The sequence below is a fragment of the Gorilla gorilla genome, chromosome 4, assembly GCF_029281585.2.
Source record: "Gorilla gorilla gorilla isolate KB3781 chromosome 4, NHGRI_mGorGor1-v2.1_pri, whole genome shotgun sequence".
In the NCBI taxonomy this organism is placed as follows: Eukaryota; Metazoa; Chordata; class Mammalia; order Primates; family Hominidae; genus Gorilla; species Gorilla gorilla.
Window position 1 is genome coordinate 80633587 of NC_073228.2, and position 15701 is coordinate 80649287.

At 42.8% G+C, this 15701-nt stretch overlaps 1 protein-coding gene and 1 non-coding gene across 5 annotated transcripts in view; both read right to left on the reverse strand.

The window, feature by feature from the left end:
• ALDH3A2 (aldehyde dehydrogenase 3 family member A2) overlaps window positions 1-15701 on the reverse strand; it is a 29266-nt gene that overhangs the window by 7253 nt on the left and 6312 nt on the right. For all 4 annotated transcript variants that reach the window (XM_004042118.5, XM_055385950.2, XM_055385949.2 and 1 more), the window contains exons 4-8: window positions 13600-13808; window positions 12313-12430; window positions 8903-9044; window positions 6670-6836; window positions 5129-5228 (exon numbers count right to left, since the gene is read on the reverse strand). In XM_004042118.5, the coding sequence (XP_004042166.3) occupies window positions 5129-5228; window positions 6670-6836; window positions 8903-9044; window positions 12313-12430; window positions 13600-13808 (736 nt within the window). The remainder of the gene's footprint in view (window positions 1-5128; window positions 5229-6669; window positions 6837-8902; window positions 9045-12312; window positions 12431-13599; window positions 13809-15701) is intronic.
• LOC115934842 (small nucleolar RNA SNORA31) lies at window positions 8078-8168 on the reverse strand. Its single transcript, XR_008680433.1, has one exon. It is a non-coding gene; the product is annotated as a small nucleolar RNA SNORA31 (small nucleolar RNA).

Here is a 15701-nt window from a genome sequence, read left to right on the forward strand (position 1 = left end):
TCCAAAGATCATCTGGAAAAATAAATTTAGATAAGAACAAGCAAGAAAACATCGAAAAACAGTAATAATGAGGAGCTTTTACTTTTAGGTATTGAAATAGTACTGTGTCCTAAAGAGCAAACTACTGGATTGGTTGAATATGTGGGTTTTGGAGCCAGACAACTTTGGCTCATTTCTTGGCTTTACTACTTATTAGTTGTCTGTCTCTAAAATGCGTGCATTTGACCGGGCACGGTGGCTCACACCTGTAATCCCAGCAGGTTGGGAGGCTGAGGTGGGAGGATTGCTTGAGCCCAGGAATTCAAGACCAGTCTGGGCAACATAGTGAGACCCTGCCTCTATACAAAAAAAATTTTTTTAATTAGCCAGGCATAGTGGTGCACCCTTGTAATCCCAGCTATTCAGGAGGCTGAGGCGGGAAGATTGTTTGAGCCCAAGAGGTTGAGGCTGCAATGAGCCGTGATTGCACCACTGTACTCTGGCTTGGGTGACAGAGTGAGACCCTATCTCAAACAAGAAAAAAAAAGAAAAGAAAAGGCCTGGATTCAACCGCAGTACCTGGCATACAATAAGCACTTACTAAATGTCACTTATAAAGCTAACTGTACAACTACTGTAATTGAAACTGTGGTACTGGCCCACGGAAAAAACAAACCAGAAAGATAATGCAACCAATGAGAAAACCCTAAGAATGACCCAAATGTGTTTTTATTGAGTACTGATGGTATAAGGATGATTATTTCAAAAAATGGTGCCAGCATAGTTTACTCTTTGGGAAAAAAAAAGGCAAATTATTACATCATGCAGTGTATGGCATTCTAAAGTGAACTCCAGGGTGTTTTTTTTGTTTGTTTTTTTGAGATGGAGTCTCGCTCTGTTGCCCAGGCTGGAGCGCAGTGGCATGATCTTGGCTCACTGCAGCCTCCGCCTTCCAGGTTCAAGCGATTCTTCTGCCTCAGCCTCCCAAGTAGCTGGGACTACATGTGCATGCCACAATGCCCAGCTAATTTTTTTTTTGGATTTTTTGTGGAGATGAGTTTTCACCATGTTGGCCAGGCTGGTCTCAAGATTCTGACCTCAGGTGATCTACCTGCCTCGGCCTCCCAAAGTGCTGGGATTATAGGTGTGAGCCACCATGCTTGGCCAACTCCATGGTTAAATGGAAAGAAAAGAAAAGAAAAAAGAAAAGAAAAGAAGAAAAGGAGGGAGGGAGGGAAGGAAACTACAGATAATATTTAATTATTTATTTATTTTATTCTTATTTTTTTGAGACAGAGTCTCGCTCTGTTGCCCAAGCTGGAGGTGCAGTGGTGCGATCTCTGCTCACTGCAACCTCCACCTCCAGGGTTCAAGTGATTCTACTGCCTCAGCCTCCTAAGTAGCTGGGATTACAGGTGGTGCTGCCACACCCGGCTAATTTTTTGTATTTTTAGTAGAGACGGGGTTTCACCATGTTAGCTAGGTGCCTTGGCCTCCCAAAGTGCTGGGATTACAGGTGTGTGCAACCGCACCCAGCCTACAGATGATATTTATATAATAATGAAATAGGGAAAGCTTTTCTAAGCCTACTTTCCAAATCAGAAACCAAAAAACAAAAAGCCACACAGGCTTAGGCCAGATGTGGTGGCTCATGCCTGTAATCCCAGCACTTTGGGAGGCTAAGGCAGGTGGATCACCTGAGATCAGGAGTTGAGGACCAGCCTGGCCAACATGGTGAGACCCCATCTCTACTAAAACTACAAAAATTAGGTAGGAGTGGTGTCGGGTGCCTGTAATCCCAGCTACTTGGGAGGTTGGGGCAGGAGAATTGCTTGAAGCCAGAAGTCAGAGGTTGCAATGAACCGAGGTCGCGCCATTGCACTCCAGCCTGGGTGACAGAGTGAGACTCTGTCTCTAAATAAATAAACGCTTCAAATCATAGATAAAATTAAAAGAAAAATTAAAATCTGGAAAGGGATATGTATTACAGATAGGACTGAGGATTTTCTTACTTATAAAAAAGGCTATTTATATACCAATAATAAGGAAGATGTGAACACAGCAAAAATATCAAAGGACATAAATAGAAAATTCATGACAGCGGTAAAAAAAATTCAAACTCACTAATAATCAAAGGAGTACAAATTGAAATGAGACCCTTTTCTGTCTAGAAATTTAATAATGGAATAATCCAGAATTGGGGATATAAGGAAGTAAACACTCATATACTGTTCATGGGAATATAAAGTGGCAGAAATCTGCAAAGACACTTGAAATATCTATCAAAAGTCTTAAAGATAAGCATTTCTAAAGAAAAACCTAGGCTGGGTGCGATGGCTCACACCTGTAATCCCAGCACTTTGGGAGGCCAAGGCAAGTGGATCTCTTGAGCTCAGGAGTTTGAGACCAGGCTGGCTAAGATGGCAAAACCATGTCTCTACTAAAAACACAAAAATTAGCTGGGCCTGGTGGCACACACCTGTAGTTCCAGCTACTTGGGAGGCTGAGCCAGGAGAATTGCTAGAACCCAGGAGTTGGAGGTTGCAATGAGCTGAGATCACACCACTGCACTCCAGCTTAGGTGACAGGGAGTCTCAGTCTCGATAAAAAGAAAAAAAAAAAAGAAAAATCTAAACTATATGCCAAAATATTAAAAAGTTTAACTGTTTAGACTTTTTGCCACTGTGTCTATATTACTTTGAGAATTAGAAGAAAAAAGCATTTTTTTCAATTTGGAAAATTGTATAAGCCCTTTTAACAGAGTAATTACACTTGTAGACATTTTTCCTAAAGAAATAATCAGAGATTGCATAAAGATACATTATATAAGAATCGTAATACCAAAAAAATTGAAATCACAAAAATCTAATACTGGGAATTGGTTACATAAATATGCCACATTCATATGATGGAAAAGTATGCAGTTACTAAAATTATGACATGCAAGAATATTGACATGGAAAAGTGTCACACTATTCTGTCACATACAGGGTACAGAACAATATATAGTATGATACCTTTTTGAATAGAATATTCAGATGACTGTGTATATGTGTGTGCGCATATGTGTGCAAGACATATACCAGTTATCTTTACATAGTGGGGTTATGGGTAATATAAATGTTTATTCTTTGGGCTCTTCTATCTTTTCCAAGTTTTCTTAAAAAGCCTGTATTCCTTTTACATTTGGGGGTCAAGGCTTGTTTTATTTTTTATTTTTATTTTTTTACAGCATGGCCACTATAATAATGTATTATATGCCTGAAATTTGCTAAGAGAGTAAACCTGTTTTTTTCTTTTGCATCTTCTTTTTGTATTTTTAATTTTTGTGGGTATATAATAGGTTGCTTGTTTTATTTTATTATTTATTTTTATTTATTTATTTATTTATTTTGAGATCAGAGTCTCGCTCTGTTCACCAGGTTTGAGTGCAGTGGCGCAATCTCAGCTCACTGCAACCTCCACCTCCCTGGTTCAAGCGATTCTCCTGCCTCAGCCTCCCTGGTAGCTGGGACTACAGGCACGCACCACCACGCCCAGCTAACATTTGTATTTTTAGTAGAGATGGGGTTTCACCATGTTGGCCAGGCTGGTCTGGAACTCCTGACCTCAAGTGATCCACCCACCTCGGCCTCCCAAAGTGCTGGGATTACAGGCATGAGCCACTGCACCTAACCTTAACCTTGTTTTGTTTTAAATAAGATGGTATAGTCAATGATGCCACAGGCTACCTTGTCAAGTAGGACAGGGACTGAACCCAAGTCACTTAGATTTGCAATTAGAGGGCAGTGGAGACACCATATGGAACAATTACCGAGTTGATTACTGCACTAGCACAGTGGATGCCAGGATCCTATGTGGTGAGCTGAGGGACTAGAGACAACAGAGTCCAATCTTTTAAGCATTTGGGCTACAAAACTATTACTTACTCCAGCCAAAATCCCAGGAGTCATCCTCTCTCATTCACCCCCTCCTCCAACATTCACTCCATCAGCCAATCCTGCTGCTTGATCCCAAAAATACCCCCTTCCCTTTCCACTATCTCCCCTGCTACCACCCTCTACAAGCCACCACCATTTCCAATTTGGATGTGGCAATATCTACCAACTGGCCTCTTCCCGCCTGTCCCTCACTCATGTCAGTCACTGTGCTGGGTGCTGGCAATATGTTTACCTCCTAGACAAGGACCTGTGGCTATATAGGTCAAGGCTCCTTGGTCATAGGACAAGGTTTCCTTAACCAGGAACAGATGGTCCTGCCAAACTGGGCCATCGCATCCCATGGAGCAACTGACTTAGGACGGTATTACAAAGGGAGAGGATAGAACAGGGCTTTAAGACAGTGGCTTTTCTGGTTGGGTTTTTGTTATGAGAATGTTTACATATCGGCTATTTTGTAATAGCTCTAGTAGAGAGTAGAAAAGCCCACCTAGCCTAGGTCCCAAAGGAGAAATAAAAAGCTGAGTCAGTCATCTCACATGTGGGAGAGGCAGGCAGGTCATGTTCTAAAGGGAAAAGCAAGGATCAGGCTATGTCCACAAAGCTTCACTTGGAATGAATTTCTTTCTGCCCATCCTCTCTAGAACAGGGGGAGTCCCGTTTTACTCAAATCACAAAACAATTCAAGGAGAGGCTGCTCCTCCCAACAAAGGGCTGGGGAACAATGCAGGTAAGAACTGAGCAGAAAACAAAGGCACATTAGAAAACCCCTCTACCTTCTGTCCCTGGTATTCCGAACCTTTCATTTGCTACTTCATTAAACACACACACACACACACACACACACACACACACACACACACACACACACACACGAAGAGAGATCTTCTTAATTTGAGACCTGATTCTTGGTTCCCAAATCTCCTAAATGTGGCAGGATAACAAAATCAACGAAGTGAACAAAGTAGTGATTACAGCTGTGGTCAGTCAGTGCTGCTGACAGAAAGAGAGTGACAAGACATTTGCCCTATGCTGGAGGGGTGGGTGGGGAAGCAGGAAAACCAGTCAACTGGGTGACCAGGAAAGGCCTCCCTCAGGAGAGGACAATCAGGGTACGCAACAGCTGGCTATTTCAGCAGCCCACACAATCCACTCATGAAATGGTGGTGCTTTTGAAATATCTACTATAAGCAGGAGAAAATAAGACTCACCCACTCCTCCAAATGGGAAAGAGTTGAGCGTGAAGTGCATAATGACGTCATTGCCTGTGACACCTCCGCTGGATGTCTCATCAATCATCCGTTTGATGAGCTGAGGACAGACCAAAGGTGTCCAGGTCAGTGAAGTTGCCCCCTTAGGGAACACTCATGGCCCCACCACACAGAGGGCTGTGTGCTCAGTTATGTGCTCAAAGCATGCACATTCTGGCTTTGTGTCAATGAAAATTCTCGAGTTTGGGGACACCATGCCAGATAGACAAACAATCTCAACTGGTTAATTTAGCAAAGTGACTGATACCCAACTTCTCAGACACACATCTAGTGCACAAAAGGAGGCAGCTCCAAACCTCTGGGCCTACTCAGCCACAACCTGGAGTTGTACTCCCCAAAACAGCAGCAAAAGGCTCTTTAAAAGGGGACAGCTTAGACTATATTCCAGCTTTAAAAACTGTTATTATTTCTTTCTTATCTCTGCTTTAAATTATAACACATGATTAATAGGTATTATTTAGTCTTTATGAAATGTAAAAATATTTAAGACTTTAGATTTAGCATCCTATTTTTTAAGAAATAAATGGTTGTTTGGCCTAAGGCTCAGAAAAGCACAAGAACACTTGACTAGTAAACATCATTTCCCTTGGGTGCCAGCAAGCCCTTGACAATTGTTCATGGCAAACGTCAAGTCTGGACTATAGTGACCTCGGGTGACCCACTGCTGGGAAGTGCTCCACACCTGACTTATACCCTGGCCAGCCTACTTTCAGCTTCAGGGTTCCTTCCTGCCCACATTATCCATGGTTTTAAATGTCAAACCATTGTTTTGTTAATAACCCAGTCTTTACTGAGCCCCACACATTTGGTCTCACTTCAAATACCTGTAGCTATCTGTATCTCAGTAGTCTCACAAGCTCCAAAAGCTGTCACATGACTATCTATACATTACCATCAGAAGCTCTCCAGAAAACATTTGGGCCACTGTCTCTTAGTAGCGGCTGGTCACCTAGTGACATGAATGAGTGAGCCATGCAGAAAGTGGCAGAACTGCTCAACCAGGTGATGCAGTTCCACCACTCTAACAAGAAGCTAGCGTCATGTTAGAAACTAAAATCCATCATATCACAACCATTTATGTGACAGTGTCAGGGTCTTTGTCCCACACAGTGGGTGTGAATGCCATTTTGTGCAGGCTGTTATTCAGCAATGCCCTGTGGATTAACATCAGAAAAGCATTTAATGCTGGCACATGTAAGTCTTCCAATTATACAGGAGATGTTTGTGAATCAAAAACCTTGTGACACTCAACCCTGCAGACTCAGATCTAACCCGAGGGAGGAGGGGAATGGATGCTGTGATAACCCCAGAGTCTCATTAACCAAGACAGCAACCTCGGAACACAACCTCACTTAGTGGAATCTGACATGACACAAAAGAAACCATCGTTTCACATTGTTTTTTGCATTGTTTTACAGCAAAGAAGGAACATGACTCTTGATAGTTGCTTATGCTAACGAGCTGTTCTCTCTAAAGCTTACCTTATGGTTATGCGAAAATACATAGAGAGCCAGAGGCTTTTCACGTTCATTTATGAAATTTATGGCCTCATCTACATTTTTCACAGGCACTATTGGAAGAATTGGTCCAAAAATTTCTTCTTGCATCACCTTGGTTTTAGGATCAACATCAGTAAGTACTGTTGGGGCTAAAAAGAAAATAAAGAAAATGAAAATGCTTATTAGACAAAAATGCACAACTCTCATATTACATCTCTTTCATTGGGTCACCTATCCATGCCTTTCCCTCTCCCACCCAAGTCATATCTATTGAAAAATCCTGAGGAAGTGGATGAACTGTGCAAATACTCAATGTCTCCAAAGCCTGTGAATCACAACCCTGCAGATACTTGTGCAAACCAAGGGAACGATACACACACAAATATATCTTTTTCACATTGAACCCTGTTCACAGCCATGCATATATTTAACTGTAGATTATACTTAACAATTTTCTGTGGACAGGTTTTTTTTTTGAGATGGAGTTTCGCCCTTGTTGCCCAGGCTGGAGTGCAATGGTGCCATCTCGGCTCACCGCAACCTCCGCCTCTGGACTTCAAGTGATTCTCCTGTCTCAGCCTCCCGAGTAGCTGGGATTACAGGCATGCACCACCACGCCCGGCTAGTTTTGTATTTTTAGTAAAGATGAGGTTTCTCCATGTTGGGTCAGGCTGGTCTCGAATGGACAGGTCTTTCTAGGAGCAAAGACAGCTCCTCTGTGAATCAAATCAATACTATTTTTCTTAACTCGAGTGCTTTCATATATATGATCTCATTAACCTTTATTATAACTCTGTTAGACAGATTAAGAAAACAGACTTAAATGGTCAAAATTCCCTAAGCCTTAGTTCACTGTTCCATCTACCATGGGGAAGAGGCACAAGAAAGGAGGGTGAAACAGATGCTGGGGAGGCTAGACAAAGTGTCCCAGCATCTGCTGCCAATGTAAGTCACCAACTAGCAGTACTCCAAAAGACGCTGTAAGTAAGAAACTGGCTCGTCAACCAAAAGAGAAGTCATCTGACGATAACAAGTTGGCACTTTTCCTTTACCCCCAGTTTCTAATAGGTTATCTTGGCAATGTGGCTGGGGACAGCTTCTTGCAGCACCACTTCCAGGGGTATATAAACTGCCACTCCAAATCCATTGCCCATATCTTCCTCAGGTCAGAGAACCAATTTGGGCTGAGTGTCTACTTCCTCTGCATAGCCATGCTCAGGTAAGATGATCCCAGCTCCAAGTCAGGGGAAAGTCCTAATTAGTCTATAAGCTAATCAGGATAGCCCCTTCCTCTTACCATTCATTAGCCTAGAAATAGGCAATGTGGACATGCTGAGGATGGGAGAACAGAGAGGTGAAACAAGTAGAGTCTGTTTTCTCTTTTTTCTACAGATGTATTCCCCAATTCAATCTGGGCTGCCACCAAGAGAGATAGAAGGCACAAGGATTGTTTTCTTTTGCATCCTAGTACAAAGAATCAGGGTTTTTTGATGGTACCACGGGGCCACTGAATTATCTAGCCCAGGAGAACCTCGGGACTGCTAATTATAAAAGAATCAATTCTGCTTATTATTTCATTTTTAAGTTTTGTTTTTTTAAAGTTGATTTTTTTTTTTTTTTGGTGACTTATAGCATCTTATCTGATAAAGGGGATAAGTAAAGCTAGGTGGTGCAGCTTCTTTGCCAGCAAAATATGTCTAATTTTTCTGTCACCTCATATGTTACTTTAGAAAAATGTGCTTAACATTCAAAGTAATACATATTCAAGGCAAAGAAGAAAAAGCACAAAGAAGGTACACAAATAATAAGGTCAAGCATGATGGACCAAAACATTATTTCTGGAATGGTACCGTCACTGGTTAATTGTGGAATAGTGGCCAAGCTATTTCCTTCTTTGTGCTGTTTTCCCATCCACAAACTACAGATAATTACATCAAGTTCTATTCTGCTTCTCAGGATTGTTAGGAGGAAAAAAGGAGTTATGTGTAAATATGAACAACTGGAGCAACGCTGGTGGCATCATTCAATACACAGAAACACAGACATTTTAAATAGTTTATAACAAAAGCTACAGGTACAGTATACCAGAAAGCAGCATTTAGTACTTTAACAATTAAATGCTATATATTTAATAGTTTTTCTAGTGTTAATAAGTAGTGTCAGCAAAAACTGCCAAATTGCCATCTTCCCATAGGAAAAGGAGAATTTCCATTACCTATGTAGCGTGTGGCCTCATCAGTCTCCCCACCAAAAGCTATCTTTTGTCCTTCAAGCAAACTTAGTATCCTCTTAAAATGACGAAGATTGATGATCCTTTCATAATCAGGAGACTCTTTTATATTTTCTCCATAAAATTCCTATTTAAAACAACAGGAGTATATAAATGTCACAAAGACCCACAATTCAATTTCAGTAAGTACAAAATCCAGCCATGCCCCAAAATCAATCTGGTTTTATATCCTCACAGAATCTAACACCCCACCCCTCAAGTAATTTAACAGTAGTATGATAGTAGCAAGTTTCAGCTTTTTGGCAGGTCGAGGACCAGAAAATAAAGCATGCACACACACAGAGATCTGTCACTGTCCATAGTTCCAAAGGTTCTTATGGATCTCTTAGAGTCCACCCACAGGCCTTCACCTCCTGGGGCTGACAGTGGGAGCAGGCTGGGGAAAGAAGTCTTGCTCTGCATCAGAGTTGCCTATTTGTTAGCACATTGGCTGTGCCTGCTTTCCCCCTACAGTAAGTTCGGTAGTTACAGCAGAGACCCTAACATCTGCAAAGCCTGAAATATTTACCATCTAGCCCTTTACAGAAACCATTTGCCAATCTTTGCTCCACTTTGTTGTTTTGGTCTTCTTTGAACTGGTATTTCCACCACTTACACATGATGGTGAAACCACCCGAAGGATCAAAATACAGCTTTGGTAAATTACCAAGGTAAAAGAACATCAATAATCATACAATCAATATTTACTTAGTAAAACAAACAAAATTACTGAATTGCTGCATCACTTCAAAGCCTTGTGAGAGTTCCCAATTTCATCCCAAATCAAAATGAACATTGTTCATCCAACCTCTACCAAGAGCAATTCTCAAGTCTGGGTGGTCGGAATCACTGGTGCAGCTTGCTAAAATGCATGTGCCTGGGCTCTGACTCGAGAGTCACCAACAGTAGTTTTCAATGCTGAGTGCATCATAGAATCACCTGGAGGCCTCAGACAAGCTGAATCTTTGGAGGGTAAGGCTTGCAAACTTGTTTTTAAATGGCTCACTAGTGTAACATGTAGCTTGAGAACCACTGTGTTAAGAGTATAAATGCCTCAAAGGGAGGCAGAGGCCCTTATTCCTTTGAAATTGAATTCATCACCACACTCAACTAAGCATTCTCCAATTCCCAAATATTTTCAATCTCACAAGTATCTTTAACCACTCTCTCTTCCCACGTACCCTGAATCTGGGCAACTCTCCCTTCATGTGCTCATCTGGATCCATTTTTAGTCCTATGACTAAAAATGATAGTCCAATTCCCATGTCAAGACCCTAGCACCTCATCCCCCAAGTTACTCTGCCTGGAACACATAGTGAACTATTGTCCTGAACTTCCTGGTACATAATTTTCTCTTTTGTTTTTTTTTTTTTTTTGAGACAGGGTCTCACTCTGTCACCCAGGCTGGAGTCCAGTGGCACATTCTTGGCTCACTGCAGCCTCCGCCTCCCAGGAGGATCAAGCGATCCTTCTACCTCAGCCTGCCAAGTAGCTGGGACCACACGTACACGCCGCTACACCTGAATTTTTGTATTTCTTGTAGCGACAAGATTTTGCTATGTTGCCCAGCTGGTCTTGAATTCCTGGCCTCAAGTGATCTGTCTGCCTTGGCCTTCCAAAGTGCTGGGATTACAGGAGTGAGCCACTGTGCCCAGCCAATTTTCTTTTTTTTTGTTTTTTTGAGACAGAGTCTTACGCTGTCACTCAGGCTGGAGCACAGTGATGCAATAATGGCTCATTGCAGCCTTGAACTCCTGGGCTCAAGTGATCCTTCTGGCTTCAGCCTCCTGAGTAGCTGGGACTACAGGCATGTGCCACCACACCCAGCTAACCTTTTTTTCTTTTGTAGACACAGGGTCTCATTATGTTGACCAGGCTGGTTTTGAACTCCTGGGCTCAAGCGATCTTCCCGCCTTAGCCTCCCAAAGTGCTCGGATTACAGGAGTGAACCACCACAACAGCGACAATTTTCATATCTTTTTTTCTTTTGAGATAAAATCTCATTCCGTTACCCAGGCTGGAGTGCAGTAGCATGATCTTGGCTCACTGCAAGCTCCACCTCCCGGGTTCAAGCAATTCTTGTGCCTCAGCCTCCCAAGTAGCTAGAATTATAGGTGCGTGCCACCATGCCCGGCTAATTTTTGTATTTTTAGTAGAGATGGGTTTTGCCATGTTGGCCAAACTGGTCTCTAACTCCTCACCTCAAGTGATCAACCTGTCTTGGCCTGCCAAAGTGCTGGGATTACAGGCGTGAGCCATCATGTCTGGCCAACAATTTTCATTTTCAGATCACATGCATTACTCTTTGGTGTTTTTGATCCTTCCTTTTAGTGCTCAATTAACATCTGTTGAGTAAACAGTGACTGCTCCAATAATTTCTTTCATCTGAAGGGTTAATGATCCTCACCCACTGCTGAACTCAGTCACACTGGTCATCTGGTCATCCCATTCTTCTTTTTTTTTTTTTTTTTAAGACAGAGTCTTGCTCTGTCGCCCAGGCTGGAGTGCAGTGGCGTGATCTTGGCTCACTGCAACCTTTGCCTCCCGGGTTCAAGTGATTCTTGCCAGGGTTCAAGCAAATCTCGTGCCTTAGCCTCCTGAGTAGCTGGAATTACAGACATGCACCACCATCCCCGGCTAATTTTTTTGTATTTTTAGTAGAGATGGGGTTTCACCATATTGGCCAGGCTGGTCTTGAACTTCTGTCCTCAAGTGATCTGCCCCCCTAGGCCCCCCAAAGTGCTGGGATTACAGGCATAAGCCACCGTGCCCAGCCCCCATTCCTTTCTACCAACTTAAATCCTATATTTCTTCAAGTCTTAGCTTAGGACTCTACATGCAGTCTTCCTTGGTACCCTCGCTGCAAATATTTACTTTAAACACGCTGAAAGATTGTTAATTATATAAAGGGTATACTGTAAGTAGTTATTTAATTAAGTCACTCCTCCAAACTACTGGCCACCCTAGGCCCTCTACATACACAAAAACTGATAACCTTCAGCAGCAATGGCCAATATGCCAAAGAGTCTCTCTGATTATACCTAAAGGGTTGGCAACATTCCCTCAAAACCACGGACACACGATTATTTAACTTTTTTTTAAAAAGTATATGCCACAACTAATCATCAACAAATCAACTAGACAGTTTAAGTAGATTTAACACCAATGCAACCTTGCTCCCAGCATATATTCTATGGTACACATAGCATTTTCATATTAGTCAATAAGTTCACTGAGTCACATATGATTTTGAAATTTTCCTGAAGGGAGAAACAAATGGGGATGCTGCCTGCGAATAGTTAATTTGACTCCTTATCTTATTAAAATCAGTGGAATCAGATGTTTTTAATACAAACCTTCACTGTTTCCTTAATCTTCCATACAATTTGATTTTGGAGGGATGCTTCACAGAGAATATAGTCGGGTGCAATGCAGGTTTGGCCACAATTCATGTATTTTCCCCAGGTTATGCGTCTGAGGGGAAAACATCCAGAACAGCTATATAATTCAGTAATTCAGTCAAATATTCATTTGTTACATTGTGTTGTTTGAATGTCTTGCAACTAAAATAGATTCATATATTTATCTGGCAATTTTTATAAAAAAGTTAAAAACTCATTTCTAAATCAGTTGTTTGGAACTTAGAAAGTATTTTCCAAATGAGGTGGAATATTTTACATAGCAGGGAAGTTCTCAGGCCAGCTCATGGGAAACAGTACTTGGTAAACAGTGAAGCCATTGCCTGCTGCAGGAAAAGAGGAGAAACAGCCTCCCAATGTCCTTTCCCCTCTCCCAGTCCAGCCAAAGGAAAGTCCTGGATGACCAAAGTTCGGTACAGACTCTCCTGGTTGTGGCTTTTGGCTCTGCCGGCAAGATGTTCAGGTATAAAGCAGGATGTCAGCCAGCCTCCAAGGCCATCCTCCTCTTTGTGGAGCCCTGCCCCACTTGGGAAGACCTTTCCTATGCATGGGCAGAAACCCATGCCCTAAACATTCACTAACTGAGGGTGTCTGGTTTTGACAAATGGATTTCTACTTAGGAAGCCAACCTGGAACCCTGACCTGGAATCTCTGAAGGGCAGAGAAAGCCACGCCACCCAGAGCACAGAGTCAGTTCTATGATTTGGCACTTCTTAGTAGCTAAACCGGATTTAGCAGAGAGAACCTGAAACCTCTTATTTTCTAATTTTCAGATGCAAGATGTTATTCGCAGTTAAAAAATGAGGAACACTTGTTTTGTCCACAAAGGATCTCAGTTGAGATATCAGCATAATACCCTCTCAAATGGGCATTTAAAGATTTTATTAGGCACACACAATACTTTGGATTATGTACTTCACAGATCACTGGCCAGAAGAACGTTAAAATTTCTTGCTAGATCTAGCTGTAATCTTGAGAACAGATATAACTTTTTAAAAATTCCTAAGGACAACCACATGATGTCAGGATTACAGCTCACCATTTTTGACAGTGGCGCCAAGAGACAGTGAAAGACTCCTGTTACTCTTGAGGACATCAACCACCAAAGCTTAATAATGTATCTTGGAGCCATAAGGTATGGGGTTCAAGTACAAAGAGTAACATTGTCAGGAAAAGTCTCCATTGTGCTGGGAAAACCTCAGAAAATCAGAGAGCCAGACTCACCTGCAAACAATGTCCAGGTCACAGTCTTTATCAATATAACATGGACTTTTCCCTCCCAGTTCAAGAGTCACAGGGGTCAGATGCTTGGCAGCAGCTTCCATGACAATTTTGCCAACCGCAGTGTTTCCCGTATAGAAAATGTGGTCAAATCGCCGCTTCAGGAGCTCCGTGGTTTCCTCAACACCACCATTAATAACAATATAGAGATCCTCAAAGAAAGAGAAACACAAACTCTTGCACTGCCAAATTAATCCTAACGTCTAACATCAGCATCTCTTCAACATAAACATGTAACATTCAATAAAACCCAGAGAGTGTCAAGACCAGTCCCTGTGAGGGATGGGAGAGGGAACTGATCAAGGACAAGAGGAGAACACACAGTCCGATGGCATCTGGGAAGCATGAATCCACATAGAACCAATCTGGAGACTCCAGTGTTTTTTTACATGAGCTCAGCAACAAAGACACTAAGGAGAACAAATGGTTGAATTTGACCAGGGAAAATGCATGAGACGCGGGTGTGTGCAGAAGTGCCTCTGGTGAAGAGTGGCTCCCACAGGACAGGTCATGCATGTCTTAGTCTGAATGTTCTCTGTCTCACAACACAGAGTGGGCTTAGCCCACGCTATTCTGAATGAATGGTATATCCGGCACAGTAGCTGAGAGCGCTTGCTTTTGAAGTGTATCTGGTTTGAATCTGGGCTCTGCCACTCACTAGCTTATGCAACCTTAGGCAAGCTACTGAACATCTCTGAGCCTCAATTTCCTCATCTGTTACTGGGAGAATTCATGTAGCTTCTGTGGACTGAGCCCATCTATGCATTGTGCTATCATTACCAGCTATTCTAAGAGAGAACATCTTGGACAATAACAGCATCAAAAGTAAGAGAACAGATGGCAAGCAAGGAAGACAGAGAGGTATTCAAGACTCCAAGGTGGAAGTGTGAAGTAAAAGCTGGCTTGTGGATCTCATGTTTCCACTTGAAGGCGAATTAATTTCATTCACTTCATGGTTCAGCTGCCCAACAAATGTTTCAAGCTTTAACTTTTCTATGGCTTAATCTACATAGCATATATTATTGATCCCCTAAGACGGTAACTGAAGCTGGTAGAGCATTATTATCCTCCTTATCCAGACAGAGTCAGTTATTGAAGAATTTACCCCTGGTCAGGGGCAAAGCAGTACCTTCAACCTCTATCTTCTGGTTCTATGTCCTATTCAATCCTTGACATCTCACTGTCTTCCATTTCATCTTTCTTGATTGGATCATCACAGCTATTAGAACAAAATGGTTCTAACAAAGAGAAAAATATCATTCCAAGAACCAGAACTGGCCTCAATCCATCACAAGTTGATGTACAGAATACAGGTAAGATATTTTTAAGCTGTATTTCGCTTAAAGCTAAATGAAGACTCCTCCCTGTAGCAAGTGCATGTAGAACTCAGCAGTGCCAATTTCTTCGTGGCATCATAACTTCCTCCCCAGGAAGGCATAAGAACCTCTGACTCAGACAGATGAACTACCCCGCAGTTGAGCAGATCATTTTCTTTATTCAGTTCTTGATATTCTTAAATGCCAGCATGTTAAGTCAGTGTGAGGATCCGCCCTCTAGTTCAGAAGGGCACTTTTTGTGTATGTGTGGCATGTTTTCATGCCACAGACATGTCTTTTTTGAAAGCAGAAGTACTCTTATAGGCTGGGTGAGAGGTGAGAGCATGCCGGCAACCCTTGCTCGCTCTCAGCACCTCCTTGGCCTTGGCACCCACTCTGGCCACACTTGAGGAGCCCTTCAGCCCACAGCTGCACTGTGGGAGCCCCTCTCTGGGCTGGCCAAGGCCGGAGCCGGCTCCTTCTGCTTGTGGGAAGGTGTGGAGGGAGAGGCGCAGGCAGGAACCAGGGCTGCGCGTGGCGCTCACAAGCCAGAGCGAGTTCTGGGTGGGCGCAGGCTCAGTGGGCCCCACACTCGGAGCAGCTGGCCGGTGCCACCAGCCCTGGGCAATGAGGGGCTTAGCACCCGGGCCAGCTGCTGAGGAGGGTGCCCCGGGTCCCCCAGCAGTGCCAGCCCACCAGTGCCACACTCGAATTCTCGCCGGGCCTCAG